Here is a 24,591-nt window from a genome sequence, read left to right as displayed (position 1 = left end):
GTAAGCATGTTACTGTTACTATGGAAATTGCTGACACCGAGTGAGGTCATCACATAAAGTCAAACCATATTTGGTAACAACGTACTGATTTAGCGGCAGTAGTTACAGGATCGATGCCACCCTCTCGACTGGATGAAGACATTTGATGACGATGATGTGATGCTATACAATGTTAGCATATAACTAATAATCATTGTTGAGCAAACAGTTTTAACATTTGTGTACATATCAAATAGCAAACAAGAAAATTTGATACAGCAAATATGAAAAACAAAGAAATGGAATAATTATGCATCTTGAGTCACTAACAAATATTTCATTGCCATATTTAGGCAAGCACAAAACACAACACACTGACAGACAGGTTGGTACACTTGGTAGACACTACATATAGTAAACTATTAAAATGCTGAAGGGATTTATTGCTGGTACCAGGTGGGCCATACTTAATACAGGTACCATGATGTTTTCTATGGCTTCTGTTGTTGTCAACAGGCTACCAACAGATGTGCAACTTGTTGAACTCTCCATAATCAAATATGAAGCTTATAAAATAAATAATTAAACACATACAAGGCCTCCTAGCTACAAGCACACATACAAATCAGACTGTACAGGTTATTTACTAGTCCTATCAATAGCCTGAATGCCTTAAATATTTCTAGTTACATGATGTAACACACATATATGTATTAGGCATTAAAAATTAACACCTAACCACAAAATACCAAATGTGATACTAGGTATAATAGCAAAATACAGTCAATATTTACATAGGCGGTGATTGTGGAATATACCTGTTAAGGGCACAGGCAGATTGCGGCCTGGGGCAGCACCACTTGTGGGGCCCAGCCCAAGTATGGAGACTTGAGGGGGCACCACCACCGTCGATAACTTGGATAAAACCTGACATAAGAAAAACACAGAGACATAAAACTACAACATGTTATAAGATAGCAATTATAACTGCATGACCTGAACTAACGCAACAAAAAGAGTACATTACACAACCTGTTGTCGGCTGCTTTGTGGGAACAAGGCACTCTGTAGCACTCGGAATACCATCCTAAGTAGCTCTGTTGTGCCTGGCTGGTCAGCCTGGCGCATCTCGGACAGTGGTAACACCATCATCCAGTCACGTAGACACAACATCAGGGCCACTAATGCCTAACAGCACAGCTGCAACACAGCATATTAAGGGATAGATAAACAATACCTGCTTATGTGAGTCAGCATTGTAGTTCAGAAAGCTGGATATCGCCAAACAAAGTTGCTACACAAATAGGTACACAATGATTTTAAACAGAATGTTTGGTAGTTTGACAGGGTGTACCTACCTGTATGACGTAGGTGGGCATATCAGGAAGAGTTTGCTTCATTTGAGGAGCCACGCTAGTGAGTAGCGTTATCACATCAACGGCAGCCAGCAATATGGTCAAATCAGGAAACTAGAGTGGGAAAGTGACACATACTAATCTGCAATTGAGTGGGTGAGTACATTTGGGTAAAAGGGAAACATTTAGTAGGAAAACAAAACATCCAGGAAACATTTTGGTGACAGAAAACCAGTAATTCTATACCTGAAGAGTTCCAAGCAAAATGTCCATTCCATGTCTGAGATGGCTGGACACCTTGCAGTTAATGAAGTCGGAGAATACCAATAGTCCCAGCTGGAACAATGCCAGACACCTTGAGGGTAAAACAGACATCAAAATAAGATAACAAAAAACAAAAAGCAAGGGATGGGGTCACACTGACTAGACGGACAGACTGAGGCATGCTTATTACAAGTATGTTCAAGCTAATTCAAGTTGTTAGTTGTTGGTCTGTGAATGGGTTGGGGAGACACCAGGGCCACAACAAAGCAACCCTGAATGGATTAAGCAATATGTTGGAATGCATAAGGTTTGTGTTGCCAGCTGTGACCCCTGTCTGATCAACAATCAATAACCTCCTTCTGGAGGTAGCGATATTCATGCTTATTATATCTGGAGCAGCTGGGGACTAAGACAGCAAGACACACCATACTGAAAACAGTGAAAACACCAGTGAATAGACGAATGGATTGAGCTAACATAATTTTCTGTAAGAAAACAACTCTTAGCGAAATTCATACATTGTTTTATCCAGCAAAGGAAACAACAAATCAATCATGGATAGTCACAAAGGACAAAGTGTGTGGCCTAGCACGACCTTTCAGACCAAATACTACCAATGAATTCATTACACCTGGCTAAGTGGAATAGCAAGCAAGAGCCAGCTGTGACCTTAACATCAACAATTGCTTCAGGACATACTATGCAGAGATTCATATTATATCTACAGCAGCCATGCTACTTGCTGTAATAGATTCCTCAAGTAGGTCCCAAGAGCCGTACAATAGCCAACATAAACACAGAAGACCTTCTTCATCGTACATGATCGAGCTCTTGCTAGAGTCTCTTTGCAAGGTGTGGTGTAATGTGGATGGGTGCACGGCCATTATAACCCTGGCTACCAATGGATTGGGTGTGTATTCCAACCCATTGGAAATTCTGGACACCTCTAGCTGTACATGATAAAAAAATCATTTGGTGAGATTGAGCAAAAAAACATTTCTTGACATGGCTTCAAGGGTTTATTGTAGCAACAAGTTGCACAGTTTTAACAACACACTACAATACTGAAGTGTTGTCTGAAAGCTGATGGTATGTATCAAGCCATCAGAATTATGTGAGCGTGTGCCCATCACAACCTTCGTTGCAGGGGTCAGGTCAAATGACAGTGTCTGTATGTAGCACTGCAATAATAAAGCATACCATTTAGCCTGGCCTTAGAAAGAAGGTTGTAGTATGCGTATGAATTTCATTGCCATAAAAGGATTAACCAGAGCAAAGCTTGTAACTTAATTCATTACCGAGATATTAAGCTATGAATATCATATAGAGATGGGCTGGCTGTTTGAAGAACAAAGTAACATATGGACACACATATAGAGTCAATCTACACATTTCTGTGCCTGTAAACAATACACAATGTAGTTCGGTCAGTCAGGCAAGCATGGCCAGAGACCGCCCAGAATATTACAATATGCAAAAACAATACCCATGGCAACCGTAGGCATTGTTACCGCAAAACTCACTGGGAAGAATCGACAGCATAACAAAAAATATTAAACAAGAGCAAAGATAGCATAAAATGAGTTAGACCAATAGGTGTATGCCAGGGGATGGGCTATAATCTGGTTTATCTTTCTGATTTAACATGGTCATTAGTGCTACAAAGGATCTGTCCTATCCTGTACATTATTAAGTCACATGAGGGATAAATACTACTTAGGTGTTGTCTCTAGCAACACTGGTCATATACCATATTGGTTGTGACAGGAACAAATACCAGGAGTGACTAAAACAGCACAAGGATGGTGTGTAGGGAAGTACCAGTTTACATGTCAAAATATACTGTATATCTGTGCCTGACTACACACAAACACAAACACGCATGCACACACACACACACACCTTGGTTGTTGATCTGGCTCAGTTCTGGCAGCCTGAAAGAGTATTTCCACCATTTTATCTTTAATAGCATCACCCTTTGCAACCCTGTACAACTCGGGATGAAGATGAAGGGAAGCCAAAAGAGTGAGTGCCTCCACTCGTGGCAACTATAACAACAAAGACACATAACACATTTGACTACTAACTATCCACAAAACACAAGCAAATTCATTGGGTTACAGGCATCCATACAACACTTAACCATTGCACCTGTGATAGAATTACAATGGTAAAGTGGAGAGGCCCTTAAAGAAGTGGCAACAGCAAATGGAACCTCTTAATACATAACAGACTCCTTGAGATCATCAACATTAGAACCCCTTCTTGGAACTGAATTGTGTACAACCATCTTATGATGGGTACCTCCTGTCTAGGACCGAAACCTGTAGTTTTGTGAAGTCATAAATTAAAAGCATCTGGGTTACAGAAAATTCTGCAATTTTCAATCCACAAGTATTTCATAGAACAATTGTACTTTTTAACAGGTAAAAATGATGTTGAAATAGACCAGCTGGGACTATAACCTTTATACATAGTTCCTTGTATTTTTAAGGAATGACTTAATTGAGGACACCATTAGCAACAGAAAATTATGTGGGGATTTAAAAATAATTACATCCAATGAAAACCAGACTAACAAAATAACAGGTGTTATTGCATCATTACATGTATGTAATTAACAAAGAAAACGAGTGGGTGGTTTGCTTATTCAGCAAAACCACGCGCCATTAGTTCACCTACAAGCTCACCAAATCATGTTGCTCTATCCTGTTTCCTTGATGAAATTAAAAAGGAATCCTTATGTCATGCCAATTATCCACCTTCCCCCCAAAAGAAATAGCCAATCAACTGACCACTATTACTTAATACAATATCCTTTACCCCTCTATAGAGACCAACGCAATAGAGCATTTTAGCTCATAATTGCTGTAATATAGAGGTGAGGCAAGAATGCATTGAGCCAAACCTGTTAGGGCCAAATATTTGTCTTCTTTCGGAGACGTTCCACTATATTCATTACCTGTGAACTGTGTGTAGTCAGGATGTCTTTACAGGCTTGAACACAAGCTGGAATGAGCAGTGTTGAGCCAGGTAGCACGTGGACGAATATGCGTGAGCCATATCTTACTGCCACCTGCTGCATATCCTGAAAGTAAAGAAATTAGTATTTTAATTATTTAGATACTAACATATAAGTTAATATGCTTTTTAGTGGTACCGCCTAACACCTATCTGGCAAATGGTTTTGTGTGTATTCAGGAAAGAAATCAAATCCAAATTCTCAACTACGTGACAAGCAATGATCAGCAAGAATACTACAGGGTGATACCCATCTTCCTAGACAGCTTGTAAAAACAAATACCCAGCCATGCCAATCACATTAAAGGGCAGCAGCCACTTAACCCTCAAATGGTGACACACTTGTTTACAACAACATGATATTTGTAAAATTCACATAATTATGATCAGTTAATTAATGAAATCACATACACAATTTCACTTGGTGGCTGGATCTGTGTAGGGGTCATCAGTGTGACTATGGCCACACAGAAGAAGAGTAGTACAGAATGTGTGTGTGTGTGTGTGTGTGTGTGTGTGTGTGTGTGTGTGTGTGTGTGTGTGTGTGTGTGTGTGTGTAGTTGGAGTGTTTATGTGTGTATGTGTTAGTATGTAGTGAGTGTATGTCTGTGTGTGCGTGTGTATTGTTGAGTAAGTCTACATAGTACACAGTATATATAGTACTGTGTGTGTGTGTGTGTGTGTGTGTGTGTTGTGTGTGTGTGTGTGTGTGTGTGTGTGTTGTGTGTGTGTGTGTGTGTGTGTGTGTGTGTGTGTGTGTGTGTGTGTGTGTGTGTGTGTGTGTGTGTGTGTGTGTGTGTGTGTGTGTACAAGTGTAGGTGTACACACATTTATAGAGTGTGCATTTTTCCCCCACAGTGTATATGCATCCACCTATGCACAAATCATATTCATAGTTGCACCTGTACAAGTGCCAATACATTTTAAAAGGCTGCAACAACACCAAAGTCATGCACAAGGATTGTCAGCAGGTGTTGAGCAGCCTTCCCAGTAAGGAGAGGAGACCCTCCAATATCTTGTGTCACCGATAGAGCTAACCACAGCTAACAAAATATGGCACAGAGAAATAGTTTCAGCATTCCATAAACACAGATTTGCTGTACACATCAAGTCATAACCTCAATAACTTTGCTGACCGCCAATGAGGATGTGTTGGCAAGAACATTACACTATATGTATTACACATGTGGACACACACACACACACACACACACACACACACACACACACACACACACACACACACAAGCATACTACAAAATAAACTAACACATATGTGCACACACTTATGCCTAAACACATTTACAAACACAAGCAAACTACAGTAAATACACACATATATGATACATATTTGCAACAGACGCATACTCATACTTATTCACTTACATTTCCTGATTGTAGGGCAGAGTGTAACAGCCAGTAAAAGTGTTGAAGGTGCTGCGTTGTTGGTTGCGGGTAATGTGTGTGTCGCAGGAACATACAGCACAGCAAACGACACGCACTGTGTCGTGCAATGACATACTCCACTGGCAAACGACACACCTACAAACAAGTGGACCACAAAAGTATAAACAAACATGTACATAGTCACGTATGCAAAAATCATATTCATGCCAGAAAAAAATTAGTTTGAGTTATGAAAAGTGGACACAAAGGAATTAGCCCAACCTATACACACCTTTGTTAACACCAGCTCACAAAATCACATTACAATACTAAAAGAACAAATAAGTGAATTCATTAATTCTAAAACTACATTAAGTATCAACCCATTAGACATAATTCTGCTATCACACAGGGTGGAAACTATGTAGCTATAAAAAGCTCATTACAATAACTGAAGGGTGTATGTTCAACATTTGTCGAAACAATAATCTTGGAGCGTGACAGATTAAACAGGGAAGGATTAGAACCTCTATATTATGACCACTAATTCCTTTTGTAATAAGTAGCCTCTTTTAGCTATGTATTAAACTAGGATAGTATATGTCTGACGATTGTCTTTACGACAACCTGATTACCACAATTCCACTTACCTGAAACAGCCATGGAGCAAACAATAGCAATGGTGGGAGGAGCTCAGGCCGAAAGGGTGTGTGGCTATTATCCTCCGAAACACCCAAGTTACGATCAATCTATTGGTTAAAAGTAAAGTTACATTAAATCTATAATACTACATTTAGATAATAAAATTTTCAAGTTGTGATCAATTTACTGGTGACAAAAAGCAACATTTATAAAAATGAATTAAAGTGTGATAAAATACCATTACTGCAATACAATTATTACTGAGCTTCCCAGAATTAAGGCACTAGTAATTTCAATTCAACAACAGGGTAAATATATTTTTTTAGCTGACCTAAAGCCCCACAAATGCACTCCCATAGAACCTCTAACTGTAAGATTTTTGTCAGTGACAAATAGTCAAAGATTTTTACCACATACTAGGGCTTATGTATTTCAATAGGAGATGGATAGTAATATTCATCAACTTCTAGCTTCCAGTTGATGGTCTGCTTACTCCTACACAAACTGTTTTGGCACAACATGTACACACACACTTGGAACCAGACCCAGCTGTGTGATTATATTATGATAATAATTTGATGATGTATATAGGAGCCATACAAATGCAATGAATTTAGTTCAACAACATACATGATGACAAAACACATGCTACATTTAAACCATTCCCAAGCTGAAAGGTCTTTTAGTATTACAGCAATAACAGAGTGGATGTTTATGGGCTTACCTCATTCAATTTTTTCCATACTTCTTCGATGCACTTTACAGTTTCAGCTAGTATTGCTGGGCTCTTGATTTGGCTGATGTTTCCTAAGACGCCAAACATTCTCTTCCAAATGGTGCATGCTGATGTCAATGTCCATCCAGGATCAGTCCAATCTTCGTCTTTATTGGTGATTTCATCAAAACTGTCACCATCATCTGTGGGTGATTAGAGATACAGAGTAACAGTGGTCTCCCTATAAAATACACTACTAGTTCTAAAGTTCACATAATGGTATAATACTCTAATAGAGCAGTCACCTTCAGTTGGCCCAGATGATCTAGTTTCCTCCAATATGATGTTTGGCTGTCTACGGGAACTACCTCTGACTCTACGGACTTTTATCGAACCGCTACGATCAGGCAGAATATCTGATGAAAAATTATCTGGGGAAGACAAAAGCCGACTACTTGTAACTTCTAGTAATCTGGTCTTGCTATCATCCACAGAGTATGATTTATTGATTGACTGCAGCTTAGCCTTAGACTCTGGTGTCAAGTTAACATTTTCTGATATCTGTGGGCTGTTGACAGGTGACTGTTCATGAATATTTTCAGTGCTCAGTTGGACGTTTTCATTTGCTAAAATTAAATTACTACTCACTGCTGAAGGAGGTGTGAAAGCAGTGTCAGTTTTGATTTTGTTATTTTCACTATTAGAGTTGTTTGCTGATCCAAGCAATGGCTTATAATCAGTGACAACAGATGATACTAAAGGACTTTGTGTCGGTAAAGGAGATGGAGAGCTAGAAGAAGTGGGAGCTGAAAGTGTTTGAGTCAATAGGAGATGATCAGAAGTCATCGTAGTTGGCTCAGAGCTACGTCTCAACTCATCTGCTGACATGTGTCGTTGCTGTTCATTAAGTGTGTCAGTGAATAATGAGACTGTAGAGTCAAGCAGAGGTTCATTAGACAGGTCCCCTAGTTGAGAGTCACTAGTTGCTTTACTTTCGGGATTTAACACACGGTGGGTGGGTGGTGTTGCAGTGATATTTCCACCAGAAAAGAAACGTTCTCTCTTGCTTCCACTTCGTTGCAAGGCAGGATGTACCTTGCCAGCATTAAGAGTCTTCAACAAGAGCCCCTGCGAAAAAGTCTTGCGACGGTTGACACCAATTTCAGCAGCGCTAGAACGTGATCTTCCTCTAGCTTGGTTCTTGTTCTGCTGCTGTTCTAATTTCTTAAGTGGCATTTCATCCATGTCAAGTTGGTAAACCACTGAAGCTACCACTTTTGTCATAAGGAGTAACACATTCTGTGTAGATAACAAGAGAAAATGATGATACATTGAATGCTGTGGCTTATTTAGCAGCCACCTTAGTAATAAGACCACCTCATTATAGTAACCATATCAAGTAGGTCCCAAACATAACTAGTATGCACTTCATAACCTCATTAAACACTACCTTGTTATTGAGGCCATATTTCTTGCTCAAGAAAAGTTTGATGTAGGAAGTTGAGGTGTCACACTGACATGTAATGTAATGTAACAAGTAACATGCTACATGTAAATTTTTTATCTTCTAGCAATAAAATTTATGGGAAAGCTCATTAGATTGTGTTGCACAGTGTACCAAATATACTAACGTATTTTGGCATTATGAAAATTAGTCACTACCATATGACACCTTCCCTGCCCTACCCTAGCACCAGCCTTGCTATACATGGTAACACAGCAGTACCACAATAAAAGGAAGCCTTTCCTCTGTATATAATTATAATAAGCTAAGCAAATAGCATGTCATTGACAAGTCGAGTATCCAATGATCACAAAGCAATCTTCATACCACATATTGTTAACTTCTATCATCACATTCTAATATTTCATGTCTCCCTTTGATACAACACTTCACAGCAGTATTGCCTTACAAAATCAGTGACCATATACAGGAGGACAGTACGTTAAGAGGGCTGTACAGTGCAATACTGGACTATTGGTTGTGCATGAAATTGACTTAATCAGTTGGAAAATTGTCAATACCATTCAACGATCACATAACCACACATCAAACCTTTGTAGTGTTTGTTGTTATATTAAATTACGGCTAAGTGAAGTCTGTTAAAGTGTCAGGAAAATTCTATGAATTTTTTAAAATTTACTCTCTTTGAACAGTGGATATTATTAATTAAACACACTACACACACACACACACACACACACACACACACACACACACACACACACACACACACACACACACACACACACATGCCATGCATACACTACACACATGAGGACAAATGCACATGTACACACAACACACACACACACTACATGTGTGCCAACGTATTGTACATGTACAAGAACCTCAACATATATACTGTACGTATACGGCTAAATTGGCATAATATATGTTGGTTAGCGAGTGAAATAGGAGAGTCTCACCTTCCACTCGATAATAACCTCCTTCCACCTGGTCAGTGACGATAACACCTGCAGCAGCTGATTCCATAGCTTTGCCGTCACCTTGGTAACCATGGAAGCCCTTATCCATGAGACCAGCAACGTCTACATAAACAAAAACAACCATAATAACAAAATATTTATGAAGTAACAAAAGTTGTTTATATCCAGGTGCATGGCTACAAAAATCAGATGGTGGAGATTCCAGAGATGGGGAGACAAGAATCCATGCTGTATTCACAAATCACTAAAAATATCTTGAAGCATTACACCATCTAAATGGAATTTCAGATGTGGTAAATACTTTAAGTAGGTTTCAAGGATGCTAAATAATGTTTACTAACAAACTTGTCTCCTGGACTACAATGAAACCTTACTACACACAGACCACCTCACTATAGTGACCATGTCAAGTAGGCCCCATACATAGCTAAGGCATACTTCATGACCTCATTAAAGAGACCACCTCACTATAGAGACTAGGTCCCAAACATAGCTAAGGTGTACTTCATCACTTCATCAATAAGACCAGTACCTTGTAATGTAGGCCCCAAATATAGCAAAGGTGTACTTCATGATGTCATTAATAAAATAAGGACACCTAGTTACTGAGGCCATGTTATTCTTGGTTCTGTAGTTGGTCCAGGTTTCCTAATTCACTGCTTTGCAGGGTGTAGCACAACTAAATGGAAAAGGCCTTTTAAATTATTGTGGAATACGTAACTACAGAGCTACTATTTTCCAGTGAGGAGAAAGATTTTGGTCCCTGGCTCCATCATTGTTACCTTTCCACAGAAAATTTACTCTGGACTACACTGACAAACATCATAATCAAGGTTGTTACTAGGTCTAAACCAACACCTAGCTATAAATGTGATCGTCTCTATCAAAACTAGTCCTTTCCAATTGCACACACTTGACAGCTCATAACTTGACTTTTTAGTGAGATATTAATTTGAAATTTGGTGATGAGGAGTTATGCGTGGCTAAATGGAAAGGCCATAAGATTTGTTTTTGCAGAGACAGTCACAGATGAGGAAGTGTTCAAATGTGTAATCACAACATATTAATAGTCCTCTCATTAAACAGAGTTCTCTACAGTAGCAGTGCAAGTCTGCATATGCATCCACACATGTTCAACACTACAGGGACCACAACACAATGCTCTTGTTACCTTCAGAATCATCGGCGCCAGTTGTGAGCCAAGCGTGGAGCCATATTCCTTGGGCGGTCCATCCTTTAGCAGATGGTGGGTGAGTTGTAAAAGTGTAGAGAGCAAATATTCCCTACAGGAAATATGAGACATTGTGTAAACAGGTATGCAGACTGGGTAGCTAGACAGCATGGTGGAATTATTAAAAGATTAAAAATTTTATTAAAAATTTATGGGGTTTAATATATGAATACACAGAACTGATTTTCACATGGATACATGGCTGCATGCGATGAATGGCTGGGACTGAATGGCAATGAACTGTACTAGGCAGTCATGTACTGGGTGGTCATGTACTTTAGACCACTACTCTATATGCATGCAATGTCTCCAAATGGGGGGGCACACGCACATATTTAGTACTATTCTGTCGCACACAAAAAATAACACATCACAGACATCTGTGCAGTACTCGTCTACTACAGCAAACCCTCCTAGTGTGACTAGTAAAGTGTTGGAAGCTACACCATGCCACACAGGTGAAGGCATGGACACCTGAAGCCCCATCTTGATTTCACTCATTACGTGAGGTAAGAACAGTTGGCATTTGCTTACTCAGTTAACAACAGGTCACCATCAGCTGGGTGGACCTTTTTACTGTTTAACACCAGAACAATGAGAACATACACATGCACACACTCTGTACTATTCCTGCTGAATGTTATGTATCTTCTCCCATAGTTGCAGTTATTAGTGTACAACAGCTGTGTTGTGCAGAGGACATGCTGTAAGATCAAAAATTCCCTTCAATATGGTTACTGCTACTGTTGCTACAGGTACACCAGACCAACCCCTTTTGTGATAACTGGCATTAGTTTAGAAGAGCTCTTCCGTAAGGTCAAAGGTACCTTTAATACATTTTAACCACTGAAATTACACCTGACAATTTTGGGCCCAAAATTACAATTAATCTAAGCAAAGACCTTTTGAGATCACAATTCATCTGTGCAATAATATTATGGGGTTTCTTCAATTCTAATTGCTCTGCACTAATGCAATAAATAAAGTTCAATTGGCTTTAAAAAGTATATTATCTGAAAGGCACAAAGTCTGTAAGGCAATTGCTGTTACCCACTCTTGTTCACCAAAGCCTTCTAAATGTTAGGATACAAATTACATGTAACTCCTTCAGGTTTCAGTACATGTCCTTACACCGAATAAACGGGAATAATTTAAGACATCGAACATGATACTGAGTTGAATACCTGACATGGTGCATGCGTGTACATGTTCAGTAGCGTATCAAGTGTTACAAATTAATGTCTAATTATTAACATGATGGAAACTACTGGATAGCCAATCTGCCATTGCTAATGTTTTAGGGTAGCTACCCTCTTTTCTAGTATGTACACGTTGAGCTGGATCCTCAAAAACATTTAATAACTCATGGATGCAATTACACACGATCTTGAAATTTGGCTCATTTGTAGTACTGCTTGACCCGCTAAAAATATTTCAAAATCTTTTCGTTCAAATTCCTGACACAATATTTATGGTCAATCAAATTTTCCACCATACATTTCCTATGGGGAAGCCATAAAATACAGTATCCATTACAATGCTACTGAAACACTAGAAATGCTGGCTTTTTTCTATTGCAATTTTTTTGGAAGAGCATACAATGGAGCCTGTTAATGTGGACAATGGAGGACACTTGCACAATCCCAACACTTAGTCAAGGTCTTAAAGTATCCTTTACTAAGTTAGTACATAAACTAAACCTGAAAAATCAGGACAGCTTGACAATCACGATAATATTGATTGGTCACAAGGTGCCCACAAGGTGCCCACATTATGCAGGTTCCACAGTGTGTACAAAATGATTAGAGCCATTGCTCAGTCATGTAACCACAAGTAAAATTAATTAGAGATGGACCAATACCACTTTTTACCAATATTTCCGATACGAGTATTTGTACTGAAATTATTTGCCGATACCGATACTGATACTATGCACTGAAGCCTAGACAAGTTTATTATAGAAATTTCACTGTTGTGATACATAGCTGGCTATTAAAATATCACAATACTTGATTGATCTCAAGTTTTAAAATATTCATTGTATAACAGCTAAACATGATAAACAATATTGTGGATTACTAATTTCTTGATTTTAGGTAGATTTCTCGTAAGCTTATTGATAAGGCAATTAATTGCGTGGGCGGCCGATAATTGTACAATGTTTGTTACAGCTTTTTAACCAAACCTTTTCATGAAAAAGCAAGCCAAGTAGTCATAAACTTAATTCTTGAGGAACAACTGCACTACCATTTAATTACAAAGGATTCATGTGCTCTAATATATTAGAATACGCACGGAGCAATTGCAGCAATACTCGGAAAAGAGTAACAAAGGCTTTGTTTCGCTACTTTGTTAGCTGAACTAAGTTACTGATTAGCTCAACTAAGTTACTAGCTACTGGAAACTTAGCTAGAGATGGTTTAATAAAAGTGGTGAGTGTCTACTGTGGTATCTATACCTTGTATTACCGATACCGATCCGATACCACTGGTATCGGCATCGATACCGATATCGGTCCACCTTTAAAATTAATACAACACTAAATTTTGATAAACTTTAAACTGTAAAATATTCATAGTAATGTACAGTACATTTTTGCACTTGTGATGATATTTTATTATACAACAAGGTAGTGCTTTCCAAACAAACAATTGGTCACTTAATTCTTATCCCCAAAACACAGTAATACCACCAGCTAGTTGTAACGGATATACTCTAATAGAACATACACATTTTCACTACACCATAGTACTTTCAGTTGCCAGTTACATGGCCACATTTACACAGTTGAACACTGGCTACCTGCGTACTGCCCAGATGCTAATAGATAGTTAGTATAGGAAAATCATTCTGGTTCCCAAGACTGTAATACTACAGGAGGCTGTACAATGAGAGACAGAAATAGTTGGCATTGCTTTCCTAGTTATACTCCAGGTAGACTGGAGCAATGTGAGCTCAAGGAATGACAACAGTAGTTACAAGCACACGCACGCATGCACGCACGCACACACGCACACAACAACAACAGCTACTCAAAAAATACATACCAGCTAACAGGATCCAATCTCCACTCAGTTGCCATATCCTGATACAACAAGACCACTTCATGACACACATCCACTAGCTTATCCAGTTGACTAATAGTCTGTCTCTTGATCAGGAACACTTGTGCAGTGTGAGCAATGAACATACGAAGACTGGCTTGAAGGCCGGCACAAACTGGCTCTCTCTCATGTGTTGAGTACTTGGCAATAGCCTCCCAAGCAGAAATGAGAACACATGAACCACTAGCAGATACCACTGTACTTGTGATGTGCTCAAGTGCTCTAGCCTCTTTAGCCTCCTGTGATGTAAGGTGTACACAATTTCAGTAATACCATATCCAATATGGCCCAGCCTTAAAATATATACAGTAGTGAGTGAAACCTCGTTTAGTGGCCACCTCTTTAATAAGACCATCTCATTAAAAGTGGCCAAGGTTCCAAACACAGCTAGATGAATTTCGTGACCTCCTGAAGCCGTACTGAGGTGGCCCCATTAATGAGGTTTGATAGTACCAATCATGATGCTATTGTGAAGTCTCAGAAAGAAAAGAGCACAGAAGGAAATAGCGGAACTTGTACAGACACCTTGGGACCAACCAATAGCATCTTGATTATCAAGTTGGTCTTAATGGATACTTTGGGACCATCTAGTCCACTTTGGGACCATTTCTAGTCCACAATAATAGGACCTACTGTAATACATTAAAAGAATGGTGAGTGTTCTATTAGAGTATTTTGACGCTTACCCCCAGCATTTCCTCCACAATACTAGAGTCCACAGTTACAGTACTACTGGTAGTGGGGACCACTTCATCTCCTGTAGTAGCAACAGCCACGCCTTCCTTCTTTTCATCAGCCTTTGGACTGGACTCTGGTGTGTCCACAGCATCTCCCACTTTGTCATCTACTTCTGCATCTTCTATCTTAGGAGGTGGGGCTAATTGCACTGGAGAATATTTACTTGACAAGCTCCCCTCTTCTTGCATAAACAGTGGCCTGTTCTCTGTCTGTATGCATAAAAGTGACCATCATAGTACATACTTACATAGTGACACTAGGCACCTAGCCCATGTGCACCAAATGCACTTGCTATAATAAATGGACAAACTGGATGTTAAAGGTTGTGACATATTGACTATGATTATAATATGTTGGATCTGCACACTTTTTCATCCATTGTGGATGCAGATAAGTGCATGAGAAGGCTGCTTACTGCTTGTCGCAAAGTTGCCTTTCTACCCTTCTTATGCCAAACAGCATGATTGGTTGAACGAAAGCACTGCTAAGATAAAACTTATGAACAATTATGCAAATATACAACCATGAAGCCATTCAGATCTAATGGTGTGGGTATGTGAATTTCAACAGAATGGTTGCTATGGTGACTTGCACGTTTTCATGGAAAATAGCAAATGCCATATGCAATCAAGAGAAAGTAAGTAGACCATTAGGGTTAAAACAATCATAAAAACTTTTCTACTAATCCCCTACTGTACAATAGAGCATTAAAATACTCTAATAGAGCATTCATTATTATTGGCATTACAAAGGCAATGAAGACTCAGATGATAAGGAAACATCACAGAAAAGCACAAGTCCAGCAAAAAAGCATAGGCAATTATGTATACACTAGATATAGCATTACCTTTGTGACTTGTTTACTACATGACCCTTAAACCTGCATAATACAGAAAACTTGATTCGAATAAAACAAACTAAAAACGAACAAAACTTTTGCAAGTTTACATGTCTGGTTTTAAACAGGTAGACTTCATGAAGCATTCCGCCAATCTCACAGAAATATAGATTTCATTAATCATCATGAAACAAGCTATCTCAATATGCATAAAACTGTAACATAGAACAAAGAACCTACCAGCTACGAAGCACCGAATCATTTTGTTTCCTTTCACACTTTGGTCGGCCATTTAATCAACTATGTGATTCCTATATATCAGCTGAATTGCCAGCTTGGGACAAACAAAATGGACCAAGAAAATTTCATGAAATACAGCTGAGTTATGGTATTTTATGAATCTAGTAGTGTAACTGCTATGATAGAATCTCTAAATTGGGTCACTCTAAGAGAACGCCATAAGATTGCTAGAATATCCTTCTTTCATGATATTGTACACAAAGCTAGTGTAGTACATATACCACCACATTTTCTGAGGACAACTAGACACACTCGCCGCCACCATCCACTTCATTTTATCCACCCAAGCGTAAACACCACAGCATATCAAAATAGCTACTTCCCAAGAACTATCATTGATTGGAACTCATTATCGACCTCATTAATTGAAATGACTGATAAGAAATTATTTCTAGATAACATTTGTAGCTAACTAATCATTTGTAAATAGCTAATTGTACATATGTTCCCCCTGTAATTTTTCCCCCTGGGCATAATCAGTAAACACTGCCTGCCCAGTAATAATAATAAAATAAATATCCATTGCCTTGTGAACAAGATGAATTTATAGTTTAACAGGTACAATATGAAGACATGAAGTTCATTGAATGTGAAGAGGATGGGACCATTTTTTTTTTGTAGCTTTTAGATAGCTTAATTTGCACTATGGGAGTTTAAGAGGCATGCATAAACCAGTTTATTGATAATGCATTTTTAGTGTTTGCATTCTTTAAAAACGGCTGTGAGTTTATGGGTTAAGGAGAGTACAATTTACCATACAACAGCTATGATGCGCATATTGTATACTAGTTATGTCACAATATATTGTATATTGTGATAATTCATTTGATGATGATCGAGATAGAGAAAAAAAATTATATTGTGATATAAAAAAAAAAACAATTATTTGGTGAAAAGTGACTTGATATTTGCAAATATGAGGACATTTCTATGGAAACATGTGGTGACGCATCAAAAAACAAGTCTCACATCCTCGTTATAAGCACAATAGATTAACTGAATAAAATTTGTCCTGTGAAAACATTAACATATTCAATTCATATAATATATCGTGACTATCTTGTTGATATAAGTCCCATGATATTGTGATATTAAAATTTTCATATCGTGACACCACTACTGTATACAAATACCATGTAAATGTTTCTAGGATTGACAACAAACTACTCGTGATATATTAATAAGTAGTCGGACACCAAATTTAGATTCTCAATGAGTATTCACAGTATATGTTACGGCAACCACAGAAGTTATGGTATGTGAAAACAACATTATGGCCACCACCTTTGATTTTACAACTCAATTTTTGTAACAACTGAATGCTCTATTAGGATGACTGCAGTATTAGAGTATTTCACCTGTCAGTAAGCAGTTCGTCTGGCAGGTGTGACAGTAAATCGTTTTTTTATTTGTGAAACTTGATCATGCATCTTTACACATGCTTGGATTTCGCATTACAACTCCATGGCCATTACCCTAATTTCTTTCAAACCACAAAAGGTTTGCACTACAATGGCTACTTCATCTACAGACCATTTTCAACTCTTTTCAGCACTTTATCCTGTAGAAGTCAGTCTTTTATATGCTCATAACTTTGATAATGTTACTGGATTCTACTAGTACTGAAATTCATTTTTGGGTCCCTTTTTTGCATGCCAAATTACCAAACTTAAGCATGATCAGATAGTTTTATGATGGTTTTTGTAAAGTGTATTGAGGGAAAACCCACTATAAAAATCACTTTATTTGAATAAAGAAGCTCAAAGCTACGCAAGTATAAAATCACATTTCCATTCCAGTACTAGAAGTAAGGAAAGACATTGGTAAACCATTTTTTTGATTTTAACCCTTTAACCCACAAAGAACTTTTGGGGAACACAATATGGACATGCAATGTCAACACTAGGTGGGATAACTTAATTCTTATAGCCTACAATACATTGACTAACTCTCTTCACTGGGGTTAAATGAACACTGTAACTACAGTGGCTTACTTGTTATGAAACAATGAATAATAGCGAGCAGTGTTGGAAGTAACGCGTTACATAAGTAACGCGTTACGCAATATTATTACTTTTGTGGCAACTAAGTAATATAACGGAATACGCTATAAAAACAGGTAATATAATGCAAGTTACTTTATCAAACAGTACGATAGTACTGTTTAAGTAGGGATCCGGGTGGATTTGGCGCGCGTCTCAAATTTCGATCCCTCAAAAATCATCCTAGAAATATCTCACACAGCAAATAAACCTTTTACTAAAGAGTCTTCAAGTTTCTAACTTTATTTCTAGCGTTATATATCAGGAAATGACTAGAAAAGTGCTGGAATTTTATTTCTAAAAAATCGCTAAAACAGAAATTTTCGTCTGCCTGCCAGCCTGCCTGCCTGCCTGACCACATTCGCAAGGCTACAGGCCAAACGAAGCAGCGAAGGATCACCATTCTTTGCCACAATATTTAACTCGCTGCTGGGATGTGCCTTTTCGGGTTCCGACGAGTGTCTGCCTTCTGCGCTTTGCCTTTCCTTTTATCTTCAATTACGGATCGTCTTCTTCTTTTCCAGTCATGGAGGCGTTAATAATTCGTATCGACACTTTCCTTAGAGCAGCCGTATTCGGACGCCACAAAACTAATAACGGATTCCGTACTGTAAAGGCAAGTAGATGCCTGTATAGCAACACTTGCAAAGCGATCAAACAGCCTAGTGAAGTAAGAACACACTGCCACGCCCTTATCAATCAGAGTGCGCGCTCGTACTTAACGATCAGTGGACCACGCCCATTATTAATGGTCCAGCTGTAACTAATTGTAGAAAACAGGAGATAGAAACCCTGCATGCCTTTCAATTTAGTAATTGAGCAGCTTGCATAAAGCAAGCAGCAAGATCGAGATACTCTAATAGAGCAGTCAGTGCCAAAGATCAATAATAGCTATATACCTATACCAAAAAAAGTTAACAAACTAGTGAATTTAAAAATTGTTAATTTAGAAATGGAAGTAGGGATCAAGCGATAAAAACTACTGAAACAAGTGATTTGAATGATGGCAACTATTACAACATAGCTTTGTGGGGAAATCCCTACTTTGGCATTGAACATATATGGTGACGTGGTGAGATACCAATGTAAGGATTTCCCCACAAAGCTATGTTGTAATAGTTGCCATCATTCAAATCACTTGTTTCAGTAGTTTTTATCGCTTGATCCCTACTTCCATTTCTAAATTAACAATTTTTTAATTCACTAGTTTACAAATGTAACGCGTTATCTAAGTAATATAGTTACTGTAACGAGTCTAAATTATGTAATATTATTACTACAAGTAACGAAGTTACTAATTTCGCTAGTTATCCTCTGAGTAACGCATAGCCACAACGAAGTAACGAAGCCTACTGAATGAAATTTATTCACCAGCTTCTTACTTAAAACCAAGATTTGCACGTTGTCCCACAACGCAATCATGTCACGTGATAAAGTGGTATTTTCACACGTGACAGCTTAAGGCTGTGGACACAAAGTAATATAATATGTAATATTATTTATTATTATAGTTACTTTATTTTTGAGTAATATGTAACTGTAACTAAATAGTTCAGTTGCAAGTACAGTGGATCCTCACTAATCCGAACAGCTCTGTTCTCAAGTTGACAAAAGTCTGTTCAGATTAGTGAATTTGTTTGGATTAGTGAACCCATTGATTATATACAGAACCTAATTCAATTACTCTAATAGAACATACATTTGTTTGCAAATACTCTAATAAAACAGTCATTTGTACTGTTCGGATTATCGAGCGTTCGGATTACTGGAGTTCGGATTAGTGAGGATCCACTGTAATATGTAATATGTAACTAGTTACTTTTACAAAGTAACTTGCCCAACACTGATAGCGAGTCATGTCTTCATGTTTCAAATTTCTTGCCACGTTTTAAATTTTGATTGTGGGTTTACTCACGTGAGTCATATATGGCCTGATAGAAAATTTAACGGTGAAGCAAACAGAACTTGTTGCAAGTTGATAGGAGCAACCACCATCAAGTTATGGATCATTTTATAAAGGTATGTAAAGGGTTTGCGTGTTTCCTTACCAAAAGTTATTTACATGGCCAGTTTTGACCTCACTTGGTATCATTTTAATCCCTGTTACATCACAAGTAGAATGACCTGAATTGCATTGCCATAGGACGGACACTTCAAAAGTTACAGCGTTTTGTGCAAGGTACATGTATTTGGGCCAGTTTTCTGGCCTATGCGGGTTTAAGGGTTAAAAATGTACAATTTGTAAGACCAAAAATTGATGCTGAATTGGTTGGAAAATGGACTGTTATTTCTAGTACTACTATAATGTACTATTATGCTACCACCACGCACTCCAAAATTCCATACCTGCACCCAAGACTTGTACAACACGATCACATTCCTTGTGTCTTCACCATTAAACTTGTTCTCAGACTGAGATGCTATCATCCCTTGTCTGCAGATCTCCAACAACAAGTTGACATTGTCCCTGCTGGTGTACCACATCTCACAAACAAGTTCCTCTCCAGATGGCATATCATCCTCTGTCAGTATGTGAGGTGTAGGGCTATTGGATGTTGTAGAAGGTATAGCATTAAGCCGTACCAAGAGGTCACATTTGTCCATACACCTCAACACCCATTGTAGTATAGACAACTTCAACTTGCGGTACACTGGGTGTGAGAGGTCAAAGTCTAATTTAATGACTTCTGATACTCTCTGTGATCTCATGCGGGACTTCCAGGCCTGCTGTGCAGCCGCTGTTGTTGCCATGGCTGCACCAGTGGAAGCTTCAGTGAGCAGTTTTTGGTACCCCAAATAATCTGGCTCATCCTCAGCAACTTCTGGTATTGATGATGTTGAAACTATAATAGGTGATAAACAAACATTACAACTGAGAAATTGTATACTTCCTCAGATTGTTAGACATATGGCAGACACACTACATTGCACATGCATACCATAAATATGAAACTAAACTAACATTGGAATATTTTGTGACATGGACAAAAGTCACAAGTGCTTCATTCATAGATAGAAAGCAGGTGGCAAAATGAAATTTCGTGAAAGCAAATATTAAATTCTTAAAATTTTTATTGTAGATAGGTCAACGTAAGCACAATTAAATCTAAAATATCGTGCATGGATAAATGCTTTCTTTTTGAGGCTATAGCTTTTGAATATGCAGGATTAAAAAAGAAAACAAGTAGAGGTAAAAACAGTGTAATGATCATGCAGCAGACACACACACAACACACACACACAACACACCGACTTCAGGGCTCAACACAGGTGTGCTAGGCTGAGAATACAAGCCTGCACTGTCTCGGAATGTCTTGTAGAGACAAGCAAGGTAGTGTAGCTTGAACTGGTAGAATACAAATGAGAAGCCTCTCAAGTGTTGGTGTAGTTCTCTCCACTGCAGTCTGCCAACCTATTTGATAGACTATATATTATTCACAGAAGTTAATTAACCATAATATTATACATATGTACAAATAATGTATCTTCAAAAAAGTTAAGCAAAACCTTCAACATGGTCATGCCTGTGGTGATGGTAATGTGGCTAACAATGGCAGCTTTGTGACCTTGTGGTGGAGACTAGGTAGGGTCAGAGTTTCCTTGCATTGGCCTTGCATGTCAACAAAAAGGTTTACATCATGCATTTGATACAGGAAGTTATTGGCTCAAATACCTGCTATTGGAAATGGCCTATTCACCCTTCTGGGGGTCCTCTCGCTTGGCCTAAATAAAAGGGCAGTTGGTTGGATATACCCCTGGAGGCTTGATGAAAATTTTCAGGAAGTGTGTGTGTGTGTGTGTGTGTGTGTGTGTGTGTGTGTGTGTGTGTGTGTGTGTGTGTGTGTGAGTGTGTGTGTGTGTGTGTGTGTGTGTGTGTGTGTGTGTGTGTGTGTGTGTGTGAGTGTGTGTGTGTGTGTGTGTGTGTGTGTGTGTGTGTGTGTGTGTGTGTGTGTGTGTGTGTGAGTGTGTGTGTGTGTGTGAGTGTGTGTGTGTGTGTGTGTGTGTGTGTGTGTGTGTGTGTGTGTGTGTGTGTGTGTGTGTGTGTGTGTGTGTGTGTGTGTGTGTGTGTGTGTGTGTGTGTGTGTGTGTGTGTGTGTGTGTGTGTGTGTGTGTGTGTGTGTGTGTGTGTGTGTGTGTGTGTGTGTGTGTGTGTGAGAGAGTGTATGTGTAGTGGATTATTGAATGAGGCAGCATAGCCAAGTGGTTAGAGCACCAGCCTGGTAATCAAAAGGTTCCAGGTGTTGCTCACTTGCTTTTGTTGTTGTTTCCTTGAGCAAGAAACTTTACTCACATTGCCCTAGTCTACCAAGCTGTTTAAATGGGAGCCTGGTGTCAACTGGGAAAGCAACCCACCCAGCTGTAATATCAATGGGTATATGTGATTTTAACTGGGGAAGCAAACGTCAACTGTCCATTGGATGATGGGACTTCGGGAGTCCATACCATCACTGTGAGACATGGTATAGCCTCCTGCGGGTTACTAGTATGTCCCAGGAGGATTTGCCTGCGTTAACTCATAGCACACGCACGCATGCACAAATGCCTGAATACCAATGCATACTATGCATTATAACAACAAAGTACCTGAGAAGTCACACACATCATCATAAATTCCATCAATTCTAATGCTTGCTTGTCCAGTGGAAGTGAACGGTTATCCAAAGCTAGAGGATATATATCTCGTACACCCACAGTCCCACACAGAGATCTCTCAGGGCTAGTACGGTGTGTTGGAGAAGCACTACTAGCAGACACATAGAAGGTGGAACTACTCAGACTTCCTACATTGATGATGGCATATGACCCGAATCTTGAAGACAGAGATGGGGACATAAACAATGCTGAAGAATTAGAGCTAGCAGGGAGGCCCATGGGTGTCAGAGGAGGTGGGAAATAAGGGACAGCTGTCTTGAATAGCTCCAGGCAAGAATCATCAGTGTTCTCTTGAAGTGTGTGGATCCATAAGATCAACAACTTGATGCCATACTTGCGAAGCTGTAAAAAACACACACACAAAAAAAAAATTACAGTGGAACTCCACACAATCTAGAAAGTAATAGAAACCTAAGACCTAACCTGATTTCAGGGATCTAAACACTAAATAGGCAATGTGGTATCTAATACAAATGAGAGCATGGAGCTGTGTCCTGACTTATAAGGCATCCTTATTTGTAATGTGAACAGGTCTAAATGTGTGTACAATGTACGCCATGGACAAGCGTGTTGATTATTAAGGTGGTCTTAGTAGAAACTAGAAAGGCGTCCTGATTTCAGGGGTTTAACTACCAAAAGGGACCATAGACAATAGTCTTGATAATTAGTGTGTCCTTATAAGTGAGGTGCCTTGATCCTTATTGCTGACCTGATTTCAGACTCAGGGACTGTGAACAAGTATCATGGGTACCAACATCTTTATAACTCAGCATGTCTGCAGACACAATACACTAAATCTAGGGTCACAACAAAACAACTTCCCAAACAGGGACAGTAAAATCTATTGATATGTAAATTTAACTCTGAAAGAAGTCAATACAATAAAGAGTGTTTTTATGACAATCCACTGTTTGAACAGCTTATAAAAATTACAAACACACAGTCACACACCCACACGACACAATAGCATTACTTACATCTAACATATTTTCTGGGTGTAATAGCTTTCGAATTATCAAACCTGTAATGTATACAGAACTGAATACACAACATGAGTACTATCAGGTATAGGACAAGAATTTTAATACCTTCATCCATAGACAAACACACACATTATGCTGTGTTAGACAAACAGACAGACAGACAGACAGACACGCACACACACACACAAAGGGAGCAACAGTACTGCTCCAAATGTACGGCAGCTCGACCTCTACAGTCAGAACTAACAGACAACAGATTAGCTCTACCGAAACACTCTCGGGTGCACAATCAACATGTTTGGTAACAGCCTCATACCAAACACGGAATCTTATCAGCACCCACCCATCCACACAAATACAAACAACTCACAAATGCTGTGATATTGCCATCGTTGGTTAATCATTTCTGGCAACAAGATCATGATTTTCTGCAAGATACATACACTTGCTTGGTTAACAAATGCAGCATAACAATTACAACTGTACCTCTAGAGCTGGAAGTACCATCTCTAGCAAGTCCCTGAGGTATGCTTCATGGCGAGTTTTTGTGTGTTTGCTGCCCTTGCTGTTTAAAGCAGCCTCAGTGCTGGTAAAACATGCATAGAAGGTATAAAACACCGTGGAATGATATCTCTCATAGAATTTCTTTGTTTCTTTAGCAGAAGATTTCTCTGCAACAAGTAGTGTTATAATTTACGGGTTGCTCACTAAACAACAAGGTGCAAACCTAGTCCCCTTTGAAGACCCCGAAGCCTCTTGAACGGCTCCTTGCTGTGGTCCAGGAACTTTGTCAAGGCACTCTGCGGGTCTGAACCTCTTCCGCTAAACTTGAACATCGTATAGACGCTTTAAGAATCCTACCTAAGACTGAAAAAACAGGGCGACTTTT

General features: G+C 38.8%; 1 protein-coding gene across 1 annotated transcript in view; it reads right to left on the bottom strand.

The window, feature by feature from the left end:
- LOC136269187 (ral GTPase-activating protein subunit alpha-1-like) overlaps nt 1-24,591 on the bottom strand; it is a 35,261-nt gene that overhangs the window by 10,470 nt on the left and 200 nt on the right. The window contains exons 2-24 of the mRNA XM_066064682.1: nt 24,430-24,569; nt 24,189-24,373; nt 24,073-24,130; nt 23,697-23,740; nt 22,651-23,061; nt 21,316-21,478; nt 20,413-20,909; nt 14,835-15,095; nt 14,092-14,387; nt 10,985-11,096; nt 9,793-9,915; nt 7,668-8,661; nt 7,372-7,565; nt 6,656-6,754; nt 6,006-6,161; nt 4,561-4,686; nt 3,501-3,646; nt 1,581-1,689; nt 1,338-1,448; nt 1,217-1,273; nt 1,012-1,167; nt 798-906; nt 86-162 (exon numbers count right to left, since the gene is read on the bottom strand). Of these exons, the coding sequence (XP_065920754.1) occupies nt 86-162; nt 798-906; nt 1,012-1,167; nt 1,217-1,273; nt 1,338-1,448; nt 1,581-1,689; nt 3,501-3,646; nt 4,561-4,686; nt 6,006-6,161; nt 6,656-6,754; nt 7,372-7,565; nt 7,668-8,661; nt 9,793-9,915; nt 10,985-11,096; nt 14,092-14,387; nt 14,835-15,095; nt 20,413-20,909; nt 21,316-21,478; nt 22,651-23,061; nt 23,697-23,740; nt 24,073-24,130; nt 24,189-24,373; nt 24,430-24,538 (4,593 nt within the window). The 5' untranslated portion in view covers nt 24,539-24,569. The remainder of the gene's footprint in view (nt 1-85; nt 163-797; nt 907-1,011; nt 1,168-1,216; nt 1,274-1,337; nt 1,449-1,580; nt 1,690-3,500; nt 3,647-4,560; nt 4,687-6,005; nt 6,162-6,655; nt 6,755-7,371; nt 7,566-7,667; nt 8,662-9,792; nt 9,916-10,984; nt 11,097-14,091; nt 14,388-14,834; nt 15,096-20,412; nt 20,910-21,315; nt 21,479-22,650; nt 23,062-23,696; nt 23,741-24,072; nt 24,131-24,188; nt 24,374-24,429; nt 24,570-24,591) is intronic.

Source organism: Dysidea avara, chromosome 10 (assembly GCF_963678975.1).
Source record: "Dysidea avara chromosome 10, odDysAvar1.4, whole genome shotgun sequence".
In the NCBI taxonomy this organism is placed as follows: domain Eukaryota; kingdom Metazoa; phylum Porifera; class Demospongiae; order Dictyoceratida; family Dysideidae; genus Dysidea; species Dysidea avara.
Note: the sequence above shows the minus strand (reverse complement) of the source record. Positions and strands in the feature narration are given on the sequence as shown.